This window comes from Pongo abelii, chromosome 13 (genome assembly GCF_028885655.2).
Source record: "Pongo abelii isolate AG06213 chromosome 13, NHGRI_mPonAbe1-v2.0_pri, whole genome shotgun sequence".
NCBI lineage: Eukaryota > Metazoa > Chordata > Mammalia > Primates > Hominidae > Pongo > Pongo abelii.
This window is the reverse complement of record NC_071998.2, coordinates 111,686,222-111,706,496: the sequence shown is the minus strand read 5'-3', so window position 1 is coordinate 111,706,496 and position 20,275 is coordinate 111,686,222. Positions and strand designations below refer to the sequence as shown.

Below are 20,275 nucleotides of genomic sequence, written 5' to 3'. Positions count from 1 at the left end.
GGCAAGTGCTTAGGAAATGTGAGTTCCTCTCCCCTTATACCTTCTTCATGGCACAGATGCCCAGGAAGGGGATATAAATGATATTTGGGCTCTGAGAAGTCTCTTGGACTGAACCATAGAAAAGGTTCTGCTTATAGTGATAGCTTAATGAATCTGCTGTTCAGATTTCTAGCAAAATAACACTTGAAATATTTTATTTAGTAGCACCACCACTTTAGTATATTATAATGGCCTCTTTCACCACCTTTTACTACCCATTTGTAAAGTATTTTTCCTCGGTTTTATTGTGTTGTTTGGTGGTGAGTAATGGTCCTCCTTTGGCTAGCCAAATAACAATTGTCATTATTTTTTATCTATGTTAAAGAGGCGGAGGAAAGGAAAATTTAGTTTAACATCTCCTGAAGCTTGAAATGCCAGAAATATTTTAAGTCTGGGTTTACTATAGTTTGAGATTGTTTCTGTTGTCTAGATAATTTCACATTAGAGGTGAAAAATGTACCATACATTTAAATTTTGTTGTTAACCCCATTTTGGTGTGCTATAGCTATTTAAATGGAGTTGACTCTGCTCCCATCTAGATAATAGAAATCTGGATATGCAGAGGGCCTTCTCCCTCCCCTCAGAGGGCTCAGTGGGAAAGACAACACAGGGGTGTCTGTCATTGCCAGTGGCAGCAAAGATCGGAGGAAGGGAAGGTCGGAGTATGTTAAAGGAGTTGTAGAGTACAGCCTGACTGTTTCACCAGGTTTCTAGAAATAGAGCAGGTAATAGAAACCGCAGTGAGAGGAAAAAAGAACACCAATGAGGACCTTCTGTCCCCTTCTCTTTGCTGACTGCCACCACCTCACCCAGACCTGCATTTTCTTTATCCTGGGAGTTAGCCACAGCTTTCCAGCTGGTCTCTCCTCTCTACTTCCCCCATTTATTTTCCCATAATTTTCTGTCCCAGTTTCATAACTCCCTCTTATGAATTTTTTCCCTTTATTTTTTAGATGATTTAAACATACTTATTTAAAAATCTTCTTCCAATTGCTTTATTGTTTCTATTTCCTCAATTGTGAACTCTCTCATTTGTTAAGTTGTTGTCTTTTTAATAGCCCTCTTCTTGCAGCTGTGGGTTTTCTCCCCTGTTTCTGATCTTTGGATACTTTTATCTTGATTTTGAGCCCTATAGAGTACCTTACACTATTTTTTAGGTGTGCATATTTTGCAGTCATTCCTTTGTGATTAGACCAGCATGAGGGAAGCTCCTTGTGTACGAGGCCTCTCCGTCCATTCTCTATGCAGCAGCAGCGAGTCACTTTTCTTGATTTTTTTTTTTTTTTTTTTGATGCAAGGTTTGGCTCTGTTGCCCAGGCTGGAGTGCAGTGGTGTGATCTCAGTTCACTGCAGCCTCTTGGGTTCAAGCCATCCTCCCATCTCAGCCTCCCGAGTAGCTGGGACTACAGGCACATGCCATCATCCCTGGCTAATTTTTTTGTATTTTTTTGTAGAGATAGGGTTTCGCCATGTTGCCCAGGCTGGTCTCGAATTCGTGAGCTCAAGCTATCTGCCTGCCCTGGCCTCCCAAAGGGCTAGGATTATAGGCGTGAACTACGACGCCCAGCCTGGAGTCACCTTTCTGAAGCAAGTGTGTGACCGGCCCAGTCCATCTCAGGGCCTTTCAATGGCCTTCCTTTTTTTTTTTTTTTTTTTAAACGTGTTGTACAGGACTCTTCGTTTCTTCCCTCCCATCTTATCAGCCTCACCCCTTCTTGACTACTTGACTCTGTGCATGTTGTTTTCCACGCTTAGACTGTTCCATTTCACCTCCTTGAGGCTTGCCTCTCATTGATGTTAGAAGCCCTCAGCTGTCATTCTCCCTGCCACCCCCAGTCTGGGGCACTCTGGGATGGTTGCCCTGTAACCCTCATAGTTTGTTTACATATGTTTCTCTAAAACCAGTCCATGTCCTCCTGGGACAGTTTTGTATCCCCATTGCCCACTGCAGTGCCCAGCACAAGAAACACACAAGGGGCTCTTCTTGAGTTGTTCCACCCGAGCACCATTCCAGGTGTTTTACATGCTGGCTTAGTTTTGCTTCCCTGGAAAGCAGAGCCTGAGATACGGATTAGAGTGTAAGGGATTTATTTGGGATTTGACAGCAGGGAGCAGGAATGAGGGCTCAGGGAAAGTAAGACAGGAATGAAAGCAAAGCCAATAAAGGTGCAGTAATGATCTGGTTACTGCTGGGGACCCTCTGAGGGACTGTATATACTGTGCCTGTGTGGTCCGTCTGAAGCATGGGAGACTGCGACATTTACCCAACAGCTGTCTTCTCTCACTGGTTGAGAGTTTCCCCAGAAATGGAAACTGTTTCACACTTCCACACTGCTTTACTGGCTTGCTCACAGAGCTTTGGAAAAAGCCCCAAGGCAGCAGAGACGTAGAGGGTGTTTGAGGTGGGACTATGTCTATGGGAACTGTCCACACAGCAGCAGCTGAAGTCAGAGGTGGGCCAAGGGTATGTGGCAAGGGACATGAAAAGCATCTGCTGCCTATACACTATCTCGTTTAATCCTCATAGCTGTCTTGTGGAGGAATACTTATCTTCTTTTCAGAGAATTGCGGAGTTAGAATATGAAGGGATTTGTATCCATCTTCAAAGCCAATGCGCTTTCTACTATGCCTGTGTACAAATATCCCTTCATTAACACCTCTTTATTAAGCACCCATTGTGCACCAAGATGGATTAGGTCATCGATGGACCAGCCAGGTTGGCCAGATTCATCTAAAGCCATACTTGCCCCCGGATGTAGAAATGGGGCCAGGGCCAGGAGGTTGACTGGTGGGGTAGAGTCAGGGAGGACCCTGTAATTGTCATGGACACCTTATAATCCCGTTTGTTTCTACCTGGGCCCAGCCTGCATTCACATATTCATGTGGCCCACTCACTTGCTGTGTACCTTGTGTTAAATTAATTCTACTCTTCTTGTTCATGAAATGACATGGTAGTACCTGCCTTGTTTGGTTGCCGTGAGGTTACACAGGATAAAATACTGGCTGTGGGTCCTGGCACGTTGTGGGTACACATTATATTTAGTTTTGATGGAATCTGGGCAACAGTAGGTGGGGATAACTTGGGATACTGGCTAGGGGACAAGGCCTAGCAGAAAGCTTGGTTCTCCCACTTCCTTCCCTTTTGGAAAAACAGGCCAGACCTTCTGAAAGTGGTACGGGAACTGCTTCGGGGACAACTATTCTTGACACAGCAGGAAGTTTCTGGAGAACACCTTGATGGTAAAACTGAGAAGACACCTAAGCAAAAAGGTGAACTTGTACATTTTGTCCAAACCAACTCATTTTCCAAGCCACATGATGAACTGAAGTTGTCTTGTGAGGCCCAGCTAATAAAGGCAGGCGAAGTGCCCAAGGTAGGACTGAAAGATGCCTCAGTGCAGACTGTGGCCACGGAGGGCGACCTGCTCAGATTCAAGCACGAAGCAACAAGAGAGGCTTGGGAAGAGAAACCGATCAACACTGCACTCAGCGCAGAGCATCGGTCAGAGAACCTGCACGGGGTGCCTGGGTGGCAGGCTGCCCTCCTTTCCCTCCCTGGTGTTACCAACAGAGTAAGTTTTTCCATGTAATAATTATGTACTTACTTTATCCAAACAAAAAACTTTAAAAATCACCTTTAATCTAACCACTTTTTTCCCATTTATATGACGAGAATGTCCAGTGTCTCCCTCTGCTTGCACTTACCCTGGCCTCCACCCGGAGCTGCGTGTTCTCACTGACCTTCCCCTGCCTGTCCTTCCCCTCACTCCCTCTGTCTCTCTTCCTCCATCTCAGCCCTATCTAATTGATCTATATATTGTGACATTTATGTGTTTTCCTTAGAAAAAACACACGTGAGGTCTTGTTTATACATCTGTCTGTAGCTGTCTCTTTCATGTTATGAGGAACATCTTTCCTTGTAATGGCTACAAATGGTTGCATTGTGGAGATGTCCCAAAATTTATACAGTTTTCATTGTAATGATGAACAGTTGCTTTTGCAGGTTGCAGTCAAATTGTCATAACCTGACTTTAGGGGTAGGGATGAGAACCTAGGTTTTATCTTGTGCAGACTTTGTGTAGGAGAGGTATTATTCTGAGGGCTTCGTCTATATTCTTTTATCCTGACAACACTCATCAAAGATCTGGAAGCCACACCCCATGTTCCCGTTGTTAACCAGTGGTTAGGGGGCTGAGCTGCGACTCCCACTGTACCTGACTGCACAGCCACACCCTTTCCCTGGATCAGGCTACCTTCCAACCCGGATTTGTTGAGTGAATGTTGCATGTTGATTTTCCTTCAGCTTAGATACTGTCTCTAAGCTCTGCACATCCTATCAGATATGCCAGATTGTTAAAACCAGATTCTTTTGGCAATGTTTCATTGGACCCTTATGAAAATCCTCTTGAGGTCACGGCTTGACCCCCCCACGGCCAAGAATCCCTATAGAAGGGAGATGTGTTCTGGGAGAGAAGGAAATAGGTCGTGTTTCTAATAGTGGTTCAGTGAAGGCTGTTAATATTCTTGTTTCTGATGGGTGTTTTGTATTTGAGAAATCAACTGTATACACTGCTTTATAGCATCAGAATGGAAAATTAAGTTTATTTTCTGACCACTAAATTACTGCTTTTGCGTATACAAAAGAGTTAGATATATCATTAGCAAAATTGCTTTTGATTGTTTTAAATTATGCACCAAAACTGTAATTTCTAGAAAAGAGTTTTCTAAAGATATCAGTAGAGACCAGAGAGCGAGAGAGAGAGAGAGAGAGACTGCCATTATATTAACGGTACTAGAAATGCAAATTTGTGCAGTTTGGCTATAATAGAAATGCTCTCATCTGCCCCAGCTCCTTCAGTTTGTACCTGTATATCAGGAAAACTAGGTGTCTTTTGTTTGTTTGGTTTTTTGTTTGAATTTTTCATTGTGTGAGAGATGTTATTCTGTGTTCAGGAAAACTGGAGAATTGAATGGACTTAATTTCCCCAAATATATTAAAATATGTATTTTTTTAGTTTGAAATTATTCCTCTTGCTATGTCTTCAAAAGGAAGGAAACCATATTTGTTTATTATTATTTTTAGTATCTATTAGGGATTGTGCTAGATACTCTCTGTGTGTATATACATTATATATATAATATGTAATATATAATCTCATTTAATATTCTCAACAAGAGTATGAATTTGGTAGGTGTTACCTACATTTTACTTATGAAGAAATATAGGCTCTTAAAAGGCTCAGAAAACTGTCCAGAGTGATTTAGCTGGTAAGTGGAGTGACAGGGATATAAACTAAAGTCTGGTTTTAAATGCAGACAGGGATATTATAAACCTGTCTTTCTCTGGGAGAGAAGAGCCCTCCCATCACCACCATGGCCTCCAGTCTATGCAAAGTAGAAGGAAATTTAATGATATTTTTTGTAATCTTTGGTAGTTAAGGAGTTGATAATCCTATGGCTTACCTCTTCTAATAGGATACTCTGATATCCTGTTAAAAGGAACATCACTGCAGCCCGAGGGTGAGACAAGGAGACCAGATATCCTTACAGTCGTTTAGTTATAGAAACACGGAGACCAGGTATCCTTTCAATTGTTTAGTTACAGACAAGAGGATGGACTTTACTGATATACATGTGTTTGCATCGGGCCTGGCCACTTACCTGCTTTGAGCCTTTGGCAAGTGTCTAGTACAGTACCTTGTACATGGTGGGAGCTCAGAGTGCGTGAGTTCCTGTTTCCCTTCCATTCCCAAGGAAGAAATTCCAATGTGACATCTTTAATAATGTGGTAGGTGGGACTCTGTTTGGAGTCCATAAGGTAGCATTTTGTGTGGTGTTATTTTAGAACAAGCATTAGGTTGACTGACGGCAGTCTTCCAGCTTGAAATTGGCTTTGGCATTTGTGCACTTGCAGATATCTTTTCTGCTGCCATATGACACACAGATTTGGATCCAGGAATAAAGATTGGTGGAGACTGAGGACCAAGCAAATGATTGTTATTTTCCAGCCCTCTTTGCTGAGGCATCCATCTCCTCCCACGTGGTCTCCTTTTGCCACCTCAAACTGTTCTTATCCTTGAACCTGCTCTCTCCTCTTACCTGGAATTTCAGAGCAGAAAGCATCTCACTTTTCTGAACTGAGCACTGCACCCTGAAGAGCTAGTCTGAGGTCTGACTCTTGAACCTTCTTGCACTGTGACATTGGACTAGTTGTTTGACATTGCGGTTCTTCATCTGGAAAGTAAGAATGATAATGTCTCTTATCCTGTGAGTTCTGGGAATGCAGAGTTTACTTCCGGATTATGAGAAAGTGTGCTTGAAAGCATTTTATATCCTAGAATGTTCAAGAAGGGGCCCTTACTCTTCTTTCCTTCTTAAGAGACCTCAGTGATCTCATTTCTTGGGTCCCAAATATTTTCTGTTTTCCTCTTGGGTTCCTTCTCTTCTGCTATTTAAAAACTTTAAAAAAACACAGCCTTATTGAGATTTCATTCACATGTCATACAATGCATCCCTTTAAGGTATACAATTCAGTGGGGTATTTTTAGTCTATTCACAGAGTTGGACAACAATTTTAGAACATTTTCATCATCCCAAAAGAAACCTCGTACTCATTAACAGTCATTTCCCATTTCCCCTCAACTCACCCACCACAGCCCTAGGCAACCACGCATCTACTTTGTGTCTCTTTCAATTTGCCTATTCTGGATTATTTCATATAAATGGAATCATGCCATATGTGGTTTTTGGTGACTGGCTTCTTCCACTTAGCATACTGTTTTTGAGGTTCATTCACGTTGTAGCATGTATCAGTACTTCATTTATTTTTATTGCCAAACAGTATTCCATAGTATATCCATATGGATATACCACATTCATTAGTTGATGCACATTTGAGCTGTTTCCACTTTTTGTTATTAGAAATAATGTTGCTATTCATGTACAAATTTTGGGGGTGATAACGTTTTTATTTCTCTTGGGTATATACCTAGGAGTAGAATTGATGGGTAAGATGGTAACTCTATGTTTAATCTTTTTGAGGAACTGCCAGACTGTTTTCTAAAGCGCCTGTACCCTCTTTACATTCTCACCAGCAGTGTGTGAGGGTTCCAATTTCTCCACTTCATCAACACTTGTTGTTGTCCTTTGATTATAGCCATTCTAATAGGTGTGAAGTAGTGGTATTTTATTGTGATTTGATTTACATTTTCCTTGGTGACTAATGATGTTGAGCATCTTTTCACATGCTTATTGGCCATACACGTATCTCCTTTGGAGAAATGACTATCAGAGTTTTTGCTCATCTTATAATTGGATTATTTGTTTTTATTATTGAGTTGTAGTATTTCTTTAAATATAGTCTGGATTAAGTCCCTCTTCCCAGCTTTTGAATGTTTAAAATTCCCCAGTTGAAAGAGACCCCCATTTGGCCTCTTAAGTTATTGTTTATATGTTCATTCCACAAATAGTTGTTTAGTACCTACTGTGTACTAGTTCTTACGCTAGAAGCTATACAGAGAGTATGGCCAAGATATGCAAAGCCTCTTAACCCTGGAGATTACAGGTTGGTGCAGAAGACAGACAAGGAACAGATAATTGCACAGGCATTTAATTAAAATGATACTAATGTTCTCTGAAGGGATATGTAGGGGATAGTGAGTGTCTAATAGGGAGCCCTGCCTTGGTCTTGGAAATCAAGGCCCATTTTCCTGAGGAAGGCCCATTTGAGCTGAGTTTTAATGAATGCTATTTAGAGTTAGTCGGGGAAGTAGGAAGGAGTAAGTGTTCTGGGCAAAGGAGTCGGCATATGCTAAGGTCCTGAGGTAGAAGGAAGACATTTTGAGGAACCAAGGTCATTGTTGCTGAAGAGCAGGGTGAAGTGGAAGGGGGTATAACTCAGGCTGTAGGTCCTGCAGGACTTTGTAGGCTGTGGTATGGACGTTGACCTTTGTCTTGAGAGAACTGGAAAGCAATTAAAATAGTTTTAGGCGGAAGAGAGGAGTAGTAGGTTTGTCTTTTTGCTGTAGCATGGACAGTGGCTTAGAGAGGGCAAAAGTAAATGTGTGGAGACCACCCAGGAGACTGTTGCCATGACTTAGGTGAGAACTAACAGCATCTTGGAGTTGAGTGGTAGCAGTGGAGGATGAGAAGAGTTGAAAGAATTGAGAGACAGCCTGGGAGTTACAATTAATGGACCCTGATGAATAGTGAAAGTGGGTGGCAAGAATAAAGGGAAACTTAAAAATCATTGCCATGGTTCTAGATTGTGTAGTAAATGGATAGTCATGTGATTCACCAAGACAGAGATTGTTGAAGTGGCATAGATTTGCAGCGGAGACATGGGGTGATGGAGCTGAAGAGTTGAATTTTCAGTTGACTCTGTAGTGCCCGTGAGTCATTACGAATGAAGTGTCTGGGAGTTCTGAGCCTGGGAAATATCCGCTGGGTTGGCAACCTAGTAGCCACCAAAGTAAGGGGTGGTTCTGGGGGACTAGCAGGGGTTGATAGGCCAGACTAGATTAGACTGAGGAATGTTTGGGAAACGAGGAAATAGATAAGGAGCAAAATAACATTTCCCAGAAGATCAGATTGGAAGAAGAACTGCCATTTATGGAGTGTCTGGATTGTCCAGAGAGACAATAGGCCAGGGCCAGGAGGGTGGCGAGGAGAAGCTTGGCCCTTGATGATCAGAGGAGGGACCTGCCAAGATACAAGCTCTTTGGCTGGTGGATAAACATAGCTGCCATTATAGGAACGAGAAGTCTGGGCAGCCAGTTCGAATTCCATTTTAAAAGGCTGGCATGAGAATGTTGACTGTGCAACCAAAGGAAGCGTGTTCAAAGTGTATTCATTGTTGCATATGTGTGTTTTCAGGAGGCTAAGAAGTCCCGCTTGCCAATCTTAATAAAACCATCCCGGTCATTAGGAAATATGTATCGTCTCCCTGCCACCCAGGAGGTGGTGACGCAGCTGCAGAGCCAGATCTTGGAGCTGCAGGGGGAGCTGAAGGAGTTTAAAACTTGTAATAAGCAACTTCACCAAAAGTTAATTCTGGCTGAAGCAGTGATGGAGGGGAGGCCAACGCCCGACAAAATGTTGCTGAATGGTAAGCACCAAGAAAAATGTATTCCCTGTGAGCTAGACAAACAGCTCGATAGAACTGCTTGAAATGTCAGCCTTGTTGTTTAGAATTGCAATAAGTTTGAGTATAAATTTCAAGAATTGCAGTGATTAATCTTGACTCTTGACAAATGCACAACAGAGGGAACACAATAAGGAGAATGAATCCATTACTTTCATTTTATTCTGGAGTCTGGATAAAGGGAACTTGTAGTGCTCATAGGTCTGAGGGGGCACTGCTGCCTTCACTAAGGATTGTCTGCAGATGCCCCAGTTGTGTTTGGCTTTGTCTGTGGACGCCTCTGGCGTGTGGCATCAGAGGTATGCAAGTGAGGGTCCACTTTGCAGGGTTCTCTGTAATGTCCAGGCCAACTTAGGGCTAATTCTAAACCTTACTAACCTTGTGTCTTCCTCTAGAAGTAACCCACTTCCCCACCCTCTTTGAACCTGCTGGCTCTGCTCTCCTGGGAGGCAAGACAACAGCCCCTGTGTTAAAGTGTACCTAAATAGTTAGGATCCAGAGACTTGGAGGAAGTGTGTCTAGTGGCGTCCTCTAGTCTAGGACAGTGGTGCGTAGAGATTTTGGACCACTAACCCTTTGAGAATCTGAAGAAAGCAGAGGGCCCTCCCACAGAATGATGCAGCTGAGCATATAAGTAGCATTTTACATCATTTTCTCAGGGCTCATGATCCACAAAAGTGCATATGTTGACTCCTAATTTTGAACTTCTGTAAGCAGATGGCAGCAGCACCATAACAAGAACAAAAAAAGTAATCTTTTATTTATTTATTCATTTCTTCTGTGTGCCAAGCACTATTCTAGGCACTGAGGAGAGAGGAGTGACCAAAGCAGATGAAGTCTTTGTCTAGCTTACATTCTTGTGTGTGTGTAGGGTCGGGGGGAAGACAGAAAGCTGATAAGCATACGTACAACATGTGAGAAAATAAGTGCCGTGGAAAAGAACGAAGCAGGATTTGAGTGTGGGGAATGTGGAGGAGGGGCAGGATTTGCTCGTGTCATGAATGCTAGAGAGCCTCCATGGTGAAGTGGCATTTGAAGGGAAACAGGGGAAATGAGTGCACTAGTCATCTTGGGAAGAAGGAAGAAGGCAAAGGCCCTGGTGCTGCTGTGAACAGGGGAAGATGGATGAATAGTAAGGAGGCTAATTGTGTGGCTGGAGTGGAGTAAGGAAGAGGGAGAATTGTATGTAGAAGATGAGGTCTGGGAGGCAGCAGATCACGCAGGCTGTCAAAGGCCGTTCTAGGACTCTTTTACTTGGTAAGATTGGAAACTTTTGGAGGGTTTTGAGCAGCAGAGTCATTATTTGACTTAAGCCTTAAAGTAGGAGTTGACAGGCTGAGCGCGGTGTCTCACACATGTAACCCCAGCACTTTGGGAGGCCAAGGTGGGCAGATCACCTGAGGTCAGGAGTTCGAGACCAGCTTGGCCAACATGGTGAAACCCCATCTCTACTAAAAATACAAAATTAGCCAGGCATGGTGGCGCATGCCTGTAATCCCAGCTCCTCAGGAGGCTGAAGCAGGAGAATCGCTTGAACCTGCGAGGTGGAGGTTGCAGTGAGCAGACACAGGAGCGAAACTCCATCTCAAAAAAAAAAAAAAAAAAAAGTAGGAGTTGACAAACCACAACCTGTGGGCCAAATCCAGTTCACTTCCTGTTTTTGGAAATAAAGTTTTATTGAAACACAGCCACACCCATTTGTTTGCATATTGTCTGTGTTTGCTTTTGTGCTTTGATGGCAGAATTGAGTAGTTACCATAGAGACTCTTTGGCCTGCAAAGCCTAAAGTATTTATTTGACTTTAAGAAAGGTAGTCCAACCTCTGCTTTAAAGGATCACTTTGGATGTGAACCTTTGGAAGGATGGAGTTGTCATTCACTGAGATGAGAAAGACTGAAGACTGCATGAGAGGCAAGCATGAGGGGGACATTAGGGGTCTGGTTTGGACATGTGAGTTGCCTGTTGACCATCCCGGTGGAGATACTAGATAGGCAATTGAAGACAGATGAGTCTGGAGTCAAGGGTAGAGGTCTGGATTAGAGATACGAAGTTAGGAAATAGCAATATTTTGGTAATATTTGAAGCTATATGACTTGGAGCCATAGCAACCAGGTCCAGGAATTGAAACTGAGGCTCTCTTGTGGTTAAAGGTTGGACCAAGAAGACCAGCCAGTGAGGTAGGAGGGATCCAAGAGAGGGTGACTTCCCAGAAGCTGAGTAAGGAGGGTATTAGCAGTGTCAGATATTGCTATAGGACAGGTAAGACAAGGACTGAGGATTGGCTTTGGGATTTAACAATGTGGAAGTCATTGGTGTACTTGAAAGGAGCTGTTTCCATGGAGTGGGTGCAGCCTGATTGGCATGGGTTGCAGAGAGAGAATGCAGGAGAGAGATTGGAGACAGCAAGCATGGACAGCCCCGAGGAATTATAGCATAAAGCAATGTAGAGAAGGAAGGCAGTTAGGAGCCACATTGTCACCAAACCTCAAGGGATTCAGTGAATCTGGGGACCATGGATGATTACAGTAAAGTGGGGTCGTTGGTGGTATCATCTGGAAGCATGAGCTGCAAAAGTGGAATTTTCAGGGAAGAGAGAGAATGATCTAGAAGTGGCAGTGAGGAGCAAAGACACTTATACACTTTGGGCCCATGATATGAGAGTTAGGGGAAAGAAATGACCACAACTTTGAAGGCTGTGGGAGAAGCAGTGTCCTTGGGGTCATCCCAAGTTCACTTAGAGTGACGGGGAGAGATGAATGTTCAGAGAGGATATTGATGCTCTTTGGGACTTGCCAATGAAGGGAATGAGTACCAGGGCAGGAGGCTGCAACAGATTAGAGGATTTCCAGAGTGGGTCAGGGATTGGAGATGACTCTGGAGTCTTGGACATACTGTGGTATTAATAAAACAAGCACCTATTATTTACTGAGTCTTGCTATACACTCTAAGTACATGATCTAATTGGGTTCTCTCAACAGTCCTTTGAGGCAGATACAGAAATTACTACCATCTTATAGTTAAGGCAGCAGTTTCAGAGATAAAGTGACTTGGCTGCAGTCACACTGTGACTAACTTTTCTAGCTAGATGGGAATCAGCCTGCCTAATTTCAAAGCCCATGTTCTTTACTGTTTCACAAAGCCTAGTATGTGATACTTCTTGTAAGGATTTTATGAAAATCCATAGCCAAAGGTATGTTCCATTTAATTTTAGGTTTTCTTTTGGGTTTACCATAGTTGAGGTTTCCAGATAAGAAGACCTTTGGCAGAATTGCTCTTCCCTTACCACCTCCTTATCTGCCTTCTTCTAATCCATTCAACCATCATCCAGGCATCTTTTCATTCATTCAGTGAACATTCCCTGAGCACCTGCTATGTTTCCAGCCTCATGCACTGGGGGTAGGAGAGAAATAAATCAGATACAGTCTCTGCCTTCTGAGAACTCCCCGTCTGGTGCGGGCTGGGGGAGGTGGCAGTGAACTAAATCAATACAGGGTTGTGGGGACCTTCATGGAGGAAAGATTTTATGGCAAAGGTAACTCAGCTCAACAGAGGTCCTGGCACTTTGCCCATAGCTTGCCATTTTTTTAAATTCAAATTTAAATTTTTTATATTTTGTAGAGATAGGGGTCTTGCTATATTGCCCAGGCTGGTCTTGAACTCCTGGCCTCAAGTGGCCCCCCTGCCTCGGCCTCCCGAAGTGCTGGGATTATAGGCATGAGCCACCATGCTGGCTCCTAGCTTGCCATTTGCACTCAATACTGTTTTTATTTTTTACTGAGACACCAGGGTGCCTCAAATCCAGGTGCTACCTCAAACAGTTGCCCAGGAGACCCTAGGGCCTCTGTCTTCTTGAGAAAAAATGGGCACGAATGGATAGAATTCATTTTCTCACTCAGCTTTTTGAGAACCTGGACTTAAACCATTTCAGACAAGCTGCAGTATATTTATGCTTTTTATGTCCTGTTATGGCAGCTCGATAGATTAATTTTATCTTATAAATTGCATTTTGCCTCCCCAGTGTTTTTATTTTCCCTGTTGTATCTTTGTGTTCTTCTCAGTTGCTTAAGTTTCAGGTCTTACGGTTTTATTTATTTTTCTTTCTCTTTGTGATTGCCTGTAGCTCAGCCCCCTGTGGGACCAGCCTACCAGGACAGCCCAGGAGAGCAGAAAGGAATTAAAACCACATCTTCTGTCTGGAGAGACAAGGAAATGGACAGTGATCAGCAAACAAGCTACGAGATCGGTCAGAATTCAACCCCTGTGTGTATTGAACAGCTTCCATGTGCCAGGCACCATTTGGATGTTTTATCTAAAAATTATTACTAAGCCCATAGCAGCCCTCTCAGGGCATTATTATCATTCCAGTCTAACACATGGGAAGCTGAGGTTTTAAGAAATAATTGACCCAGGGTCACCCAGCTGGTAAGTAGGAGAAGAGTCAAGGTACAGTAGGATATCAGAACCCACTCGTCCATGCGTCAGCATGCTTCTCTACCAGGCAGTGGGCTGGGTTCTGGTGGTTCAACATGAAAAGACACAGCCTGCTCTTAGGGACCCCACAGTTCGGAGGAGACAACCATCGCAACAGCCTGTCAGTATTCAGCGCGGGGCTGCCTGTTGCTGAGGTGTGCTCGGTGTTGGTCCGTGTGCCCGGGAGGAGTGGGTCAGAGGAGAGCCTGAGGCTGAGACTGGGTTTGTGGGGTTTGCCAGGCAGATCAGTGGAAAAGGTGTAGAGATATGGGTGAGGGCACAGGCAAGTTGTATTCCTTTCTTTTTAAAATTATGAAGTATTAGAAGCATACATAAGCACAAAAGATAATATAACAAATACTCATGTTCTCATTCAACCAGAATGAACAAATGCCTACATTCTTTTTATGTTAGATATTTTTCCCCCTTCATTAAAAAAAAAAATCACTATTAATCCAGATCTAATTCACTCTGTTAGAAATTGTCCTCAAGAATCTTAAATTTGTCATGGGATGGCCATGGGGACACCAGTCTCTGGAAAAATACTGAGTTGTGGTATATACACTGTTGTATACTTTTGCAAGGTCCAGAGTCACTGCAGTGAATACATGATCACATGCTTCTGTGCGTTCTGGGCTTTGAGGAGAAAGCTACTCTACCAGGCAATAAATTCCCCCTTAGCTGAGTTGTGGAAAGTTGTAGAACTATAGTATTTCTTATAATGCAAATATTCATAAATGGTCTTGGGGACATCTTTTGATTTCTTCTTGATAGTTATTAATACAGACTTCTTAACTAATTGACAGCTTCCCTTTCCCTGTCAGTACTTCCCTTCATTACTGAATGTCTTTCATTTTTCTGAATGTGCTTCCAGAACTTTGTACATGAGTCACATCTGCCTGAACTTCCACCTTTTAATTGTTGCGCAGCTGAGGCTGGGTGCTGCGTGTGACATCTTCATTGCTGTTTCTTTTTCACAAGGCCCTTGACAGATACTTGGGATGTGAATAAAGGATTTTACAGGCATCTTGGCCTTCACATTGAGGGTTAAGAACTCTCTCTCTCTTTGCTCATGCACCACGGTACAGGAGATTCGATTGCAGGAGTGTTACTTCGGGAAGCAGCATTCAGAGTGTTAGAGGCAGACTGCCAGGCTTTGAGGAAGGGCTCTACTGCTTACCTACCCTGAACCCTAAGCAAATTCTTAAGCTCCCTAAGCCTCAACCTCCTCTTCTGTAAAATGGGGATACTAGTGATGCCTCATAATTACTTAAGGAAAGTCCTGGGAACTAATCTTTATTTCCATGAGTGAACACGCTTCTTGCCATGAAGTACAGGCCAAATTCTATTATCATGAGGTTATTACAGCAAAGATATTTTCTTGTCTTGGAGGGTGATTCACTGGAAAAAAAGCCTTATGGAGAGATATCTCCCTCCCCAGTTCCCCTTTCTTTTTCTTGTTCAGCCAGAAATACTTGCTGAGTACATTCTCTGTCGCAGACCCTGTGCCAGATACTGGAGAAACAGGCATGGATGACACGGTCTCCACCCTCAAGGCTCTTATTGACTAGTTATCATAACATTGTGTATAATAAAAATACTGTATTAGGAATGCTTCCTTTAGGTCAGGTAGCAGCTGCTTTCTGAAATGAAATGCCATACTTTATGGTATTTGCGTCATGAACAGAGATAAGAGTGTACCTCAAGTCACAAGGAGCGCATTGCAGAACCAGAAATTGGGACATGCAGTCTGACGAGGATTTGTGTGTGAATTTCTTTCTGAGAGATCTCCTAGGTCACCCAGTCCAACCCACGTTGTTGCTTTTGTAGCATTTTTCCAGGCTGGCCTTCACATGCACGCCTCTGGTGAAGGGCATCTCCTCCTATCTTGGAATGGTTAGAGGATGTTTGTGTTACTTGGATTCCTTCACTACTATGTGCCAGATACTGTGCTAGCCTTTTTTTTTTTCTTTTTGCAGATTTTGTTCCATATAATCCCTAAAAACAAACACATACACACAACTTTTCACAGTGATGTTCTTTCCATTTTACAGATAAAGCTACTAAACCTCAGAGAGGTCAAGTAACTTGCCTATGTGACAGAGCCAGAGTTTGAAACCATATCTGTTGAATTTCGAAGACAGGTTTTTCTACTACATTCCGCTGCCCCTTAAGTATTCAGACAGCTCTCTATATAGAACAGGACTTTCCTTGGGCAGCCAGCAGTGTGGCATAGTGGTTAAGAACAGAAGCTCTGGAGTCAGGCCTGAGCTTGAAGCCGCACTACAACCATATGAGACATCTCTTTCCACATTTTAGACACAGGGGAAACTGAGGCTCTTGGATAGTAAAGTCACTTGCCTCAGGCTGTGCGGCCTTCAAACCTCATATTCTTTTTGCTGTACCACTCCACTTCTCAAACAAGTTTGACTGCATCTCTAAGGGTTTAGGTATTGCTAGCTATAAGGAAATATTTCCTGGCAGTGTTGTGAGTGAGTGAAACACCTCACTAAAGGGGATGTCAGGGCATCTCCTGGAAGCCGTTAGACATGGAAATGAGAAGACTGTCACGTGTTGTGGATATTCAGAATTACCACTCTTTACTGTTGCTTCACAGAATCTCTCAATATTTCTCACACTGGCACTGACTTCTGGTCTGGGTTAGGTTCTGTACTAGACGCCGAGAATGTGAAAATGAAAGGCCACATCTCTGCTGTGAAGAAACGTGCAGTCTGGTGAGGGAGAGCAGCATTCAGATAACGAATTGCTATGTGAATCAATAAATAAGCCACTTATAATTTTTACTTTAGCACCCAGCACATAGTATATTTGTCTTGAGTAATATGCATAAGGTGCTACAGAACCACAGCGAGTTCTGACTTTTGCATAGTTTGGCAGTGGGCTTGCAGAGGAAGGAAAATTAGATCTGGGTATGGAAAGAGTTCATTAGGTAGGAGTAGAATAGAGGGCTGAGGATGTTCCAGGCAGAGGGCACGGCCCATGCAAAAGCATGGAGGCATGACACAGCACGCTGTGTGCAGGGAATCATGGTTAATTTTGTAGGAAATCTCCAGAGTGGTGCCAGAGATATTCCTGGAAAGGTTGCCTGGAACTAGATCATGGAAGGTCTCATGTAGATACTGGGAATGTCGACGAATTTTAGGGGGGGTGTGTGTGGGTTTATCATGGTTAAAATTACTTTTTAGAACAGTCACTCTGAGGAAGAGGACAACTGAGGGGTAAGAGGGAAAGACTAGGGCTTTTTGAGGGAGGCTTGTTAGGAAAGACTGGAGGCTTTTAGAGGGAAGTGTGTTAGGAAATACTAGGGCCTTTTTGAGGAAGGCTTGTTAGGTCACTGCAGTGGTCTTGGCTTGGCTATGGCTGTGAGGAAGGAGAGAGGGGTTGGATTTTAGTAAAAGAGATACTGACATAAATGTATTTGATTTTCAGACTCTGAGATTTGCCCACCTGATGACCTTGCCAGCTTGCCATCATGCAAAGAAAATCCTGAAGATGTTCTGAGCCCAACTTCAGTAGCTACTTACCTGAGTTCCAAGAGTCAGCCTTCTGCTAAAGTCAGTGTGATGGGGACTGATCAGTCAGAGAGCATTAATACCTCAAATGAGACAGAATACTTAAAACAGAAAATCCATGACTTGGAAACTGAGCTGGAAGGCTACCAGAATTTCATATTTCAGCTTCAAAAGCACTCCCAGTGCAGTGAGGCCATTATTACAGTTTTGTGTGGGACAGAAGGGGCCCAGGATGGCTTGAGCAAGCCCAAGAGTGGTTCTGATGAGGAAGAAATGACCTTTTCAAGTTTGCACCAAGTGCGATACGTGAAACACATGAAAATCCTCCGTCCACTGGCCCCAGAGATGATTGACGGCAGGATGCTGGAGAACCTCAAACAGCAGCTGGAGGAACAGGAATACGAGCTGCAGAAGGAGCAGAATTTGAACATGCAACTTTTCAGTGAGATCCATAATCTGCAGAATAAGTTCAGAGATCTCTCACCTTCCAGGTACATTCCACCTCTGCTGTCTCCCCATTTAAGCCTGTAGTCCCCCAGTATTGCCACTAGGTGGGAGCCCACGAGCTAAAAGAGAACGCTGCTCTGTGATGGGTAGAGTGTGTTCTGGGGAAGGCTTGATGGTGGGGTTCAGGCAGCCAGGTCCTGTGGAGAAGTGAGAGGTGAGGCCACAAAGAAGAGGAACAGCGACCACACATGTGAACGTCAGTTACGAGTCTTGGGTCCTCTGGAAATCTGCAGGGCAGATTTCGCCCTCCTCAAGTTGGGGGCTCAGGGTAAAGGTTTCATACCAGTCACTTGGTGAGTGATAGAGCGTTTGCTGAACTGCAGTGTGTACTCCTGGACTCTGTTACTGGCTTTTGCTGTGCTGTGAAACTAAAACTGATGTCTAGGCAAGGTAGGAGGAATATAAATATTTTCCATATCTTTACCCTTTAAGGTCATCTTAGAGAAATAAACTTGTGTTGAAAGAGAATTCTTAGGTCATGAAGATAGTGCTTTATGGGCATAGATATATACAGTTTTGCTTCATGAGATATGGCAAAAATGGGATCATTTGTAAAGCTGACCTTCATTTGTCACTAATTTGAGTCAAACACATTGTTCTGAATTGTCAGGAGCCAGGATGAATTTTTCAAGACTTCCCAAGCAGTGAGATTGAAGGTAGCTTGTAATTATTGGAAGGCTGTTGTCTCAGGCCCCTGGTTAGGCACTTTTCTTATCTAATCCTTAAAATCACCTGAGAAGGAGGTATTCCTAAACTAGTTATTATAGGTAAGGAAACTGAACCTCAAAGTAGCTGCAGTGACTTGGCAGAGAACATTCACAGAGCTGGTCAGAGCCATTGCCAGGGTTCAAGCCCACATTATCCCACTCCAGTACCCATGTTTACTCATGTTACTCATGAGTTACCCATGTTTACCGATGTTATTCCAGTACTCACATGATACTGGCCCCCACCTTTAATGCTGGTATCATGGAATCTGCATGTGCACAGTCTATGTTGAAGGTGACTGCCAGCCCATGTAGTGTTGTCATTTCCAGGAAGGAGAAAATTATGTTGAACTGAAGTGTCAGCATCTTTGCCAAGCTACTCTCTGTAGCAAGGTTATTGTGGCCAGTTTACATGAGTCACATTTCCCTTAACCTGTGTACTTCTCAGTGCCTTTCTTTTATGGGCTCACGTAGGAAAAGATGGCACATGACGGTAAGAAGGTAATATTGCATAATGATCTTCAAAGTGAGAATTGTGTTTGAATCCAAAATCTTTACCACTTAATTAGCTTTGCAATCAGTTTCTTCTTCTGTAAAAGGGGACATTTATACATTTGTTGGAAGACTGAGAGGATTAGATAACATATAAAGCACTGAATTCAGTTACTGACAGGTCGTAAACCCTCAGTAAATGGTGGTTAGCATCATAATCATGATTCAGTGATGTTTTGTTCGGGAGGAGAGAGTCCTGTCTTTTTTTCTTCGCAGTGCACTTTCTTTATCACACTTCATGAGAATTTTTGGTAGATCCTCTGACCCTTGGGGCACTTGTTTCTACAATTCAGAATAGTATTTTTGAAGATTGTATGGAAACTAATTGTTTGCCTGAGTCCTTGCCAATCTGTACTTTAATTGGGGGCTTTATAAGGTTAAAAATGTTGCAGAAGAATCTTTGTTCCAGCATTTGTTGGCTGTGTGAAATCAAAGAAGAGGTGACCTTGTACAGTTTCAATTTTTCTAAAAGTATATATACTTGTACAGCTGCAGGCTTTTAAAAATTGTACTCTGTCATTTTTCCAATTAGTGTTAAGGTCACAAAAATTCAATTCTAAAATGGTCCAAGTATTTTCTTTCCCCTCTTTTATCAGATACGATTCATTAGTTCAGTCCCAAGCCAGGGAGCTCTCCCTTCAACGGCAGCAGATTAAGGATGGCCGTGGCATCTGTGTCATCTCCCGTCAACACATGAACACCATGATTAAGGCATTTGAGGAGTTGCTGCAGGCCAGTGATGTGGATTACTGCGTGGCCGAGGGTTTCCAGGAACAGCTGAATCAATGTGCTGAGCTGCTGGAGAAATTGGAAAAGCTATTTCTCAACGGTAGGTAGGGTGAGGTACGCGAGTCCTAAGACATCAGTAATTGACCCAGGACTTCTTGGAGGGGCACAGGAGGAGCTAACTCCTTGGCCTTACTTATCTTTCACCCCTCTGCCTTGATGAGGTGACAGCAGAACCACACTGGCTGCTGCTTCCTCCCAGTGACCACTTCCACATGGCTTGTGGTCGGCACTGTTACAAACCAGGAGTCCAGTTTAGATGCCTCAGGGGCCGGGCTGGCGAGGTACATGAGTGAAGCCAGCCAGAAGGCACTGCCTCTCATTCAGCAGTGGCCACATGGTTGCCAGTTCTTGCATCTTACACGTTTTCCAGAAAAGATGGGATTTTTTTTTTTTGTGAAAACTGGTGTGTTTTAAATGTTGGCAAGCAAAAAATCCAGTCAACCAAGCAAAATTTTTGTCAGTTAAAAAGTATATCGAAGAGTTAAGGATGGCCAGAGGAAGGATGAAAGAAACCTTTGCTATGTGCTAGGTAAAAT

At 43.3% G+C, this 20,275-nt stretch overlaps 1 protein-coding gene across 5 annotated transcripts in view; it reads left to right on the top strand.

Annotated features, from left to right (window-relative positions):
• Positions 1-20,275, top strand: part of CDK5RAP2 (CDK5 regulatory subunit associated protein 2) — a 184,289-nt gene that overhangs the window by 119,751 nt on the left and 44,263 nt on the right. For all 5 annotated transcript variants that reach the window (XM_009244813.4, XM_054520540.2, XM_002820156.6 and 2 more), the window contains 5 exons: positions 3,194-3,611; positions 8,914-9,145; positions 13,302-13,424; positions 17,102-17,675; positions 19,547-19,779. In XM_009244813.4, coding sequence (XP_009243088.4) covers positions 3,194-3,611; positions 8,914-9,145; positions 13,302-13,424; positions 17,102-17,675; positions 19,547-19,779 — 1,580 coding nt within the window. The remainder of the gene's footprint in view (positions 1-3,193; positions 3,612-8,913; positions 9,146-13,301; positions 13,425-17,101; positions 17,676-19,546; positions 19,780-20,275) is intronic.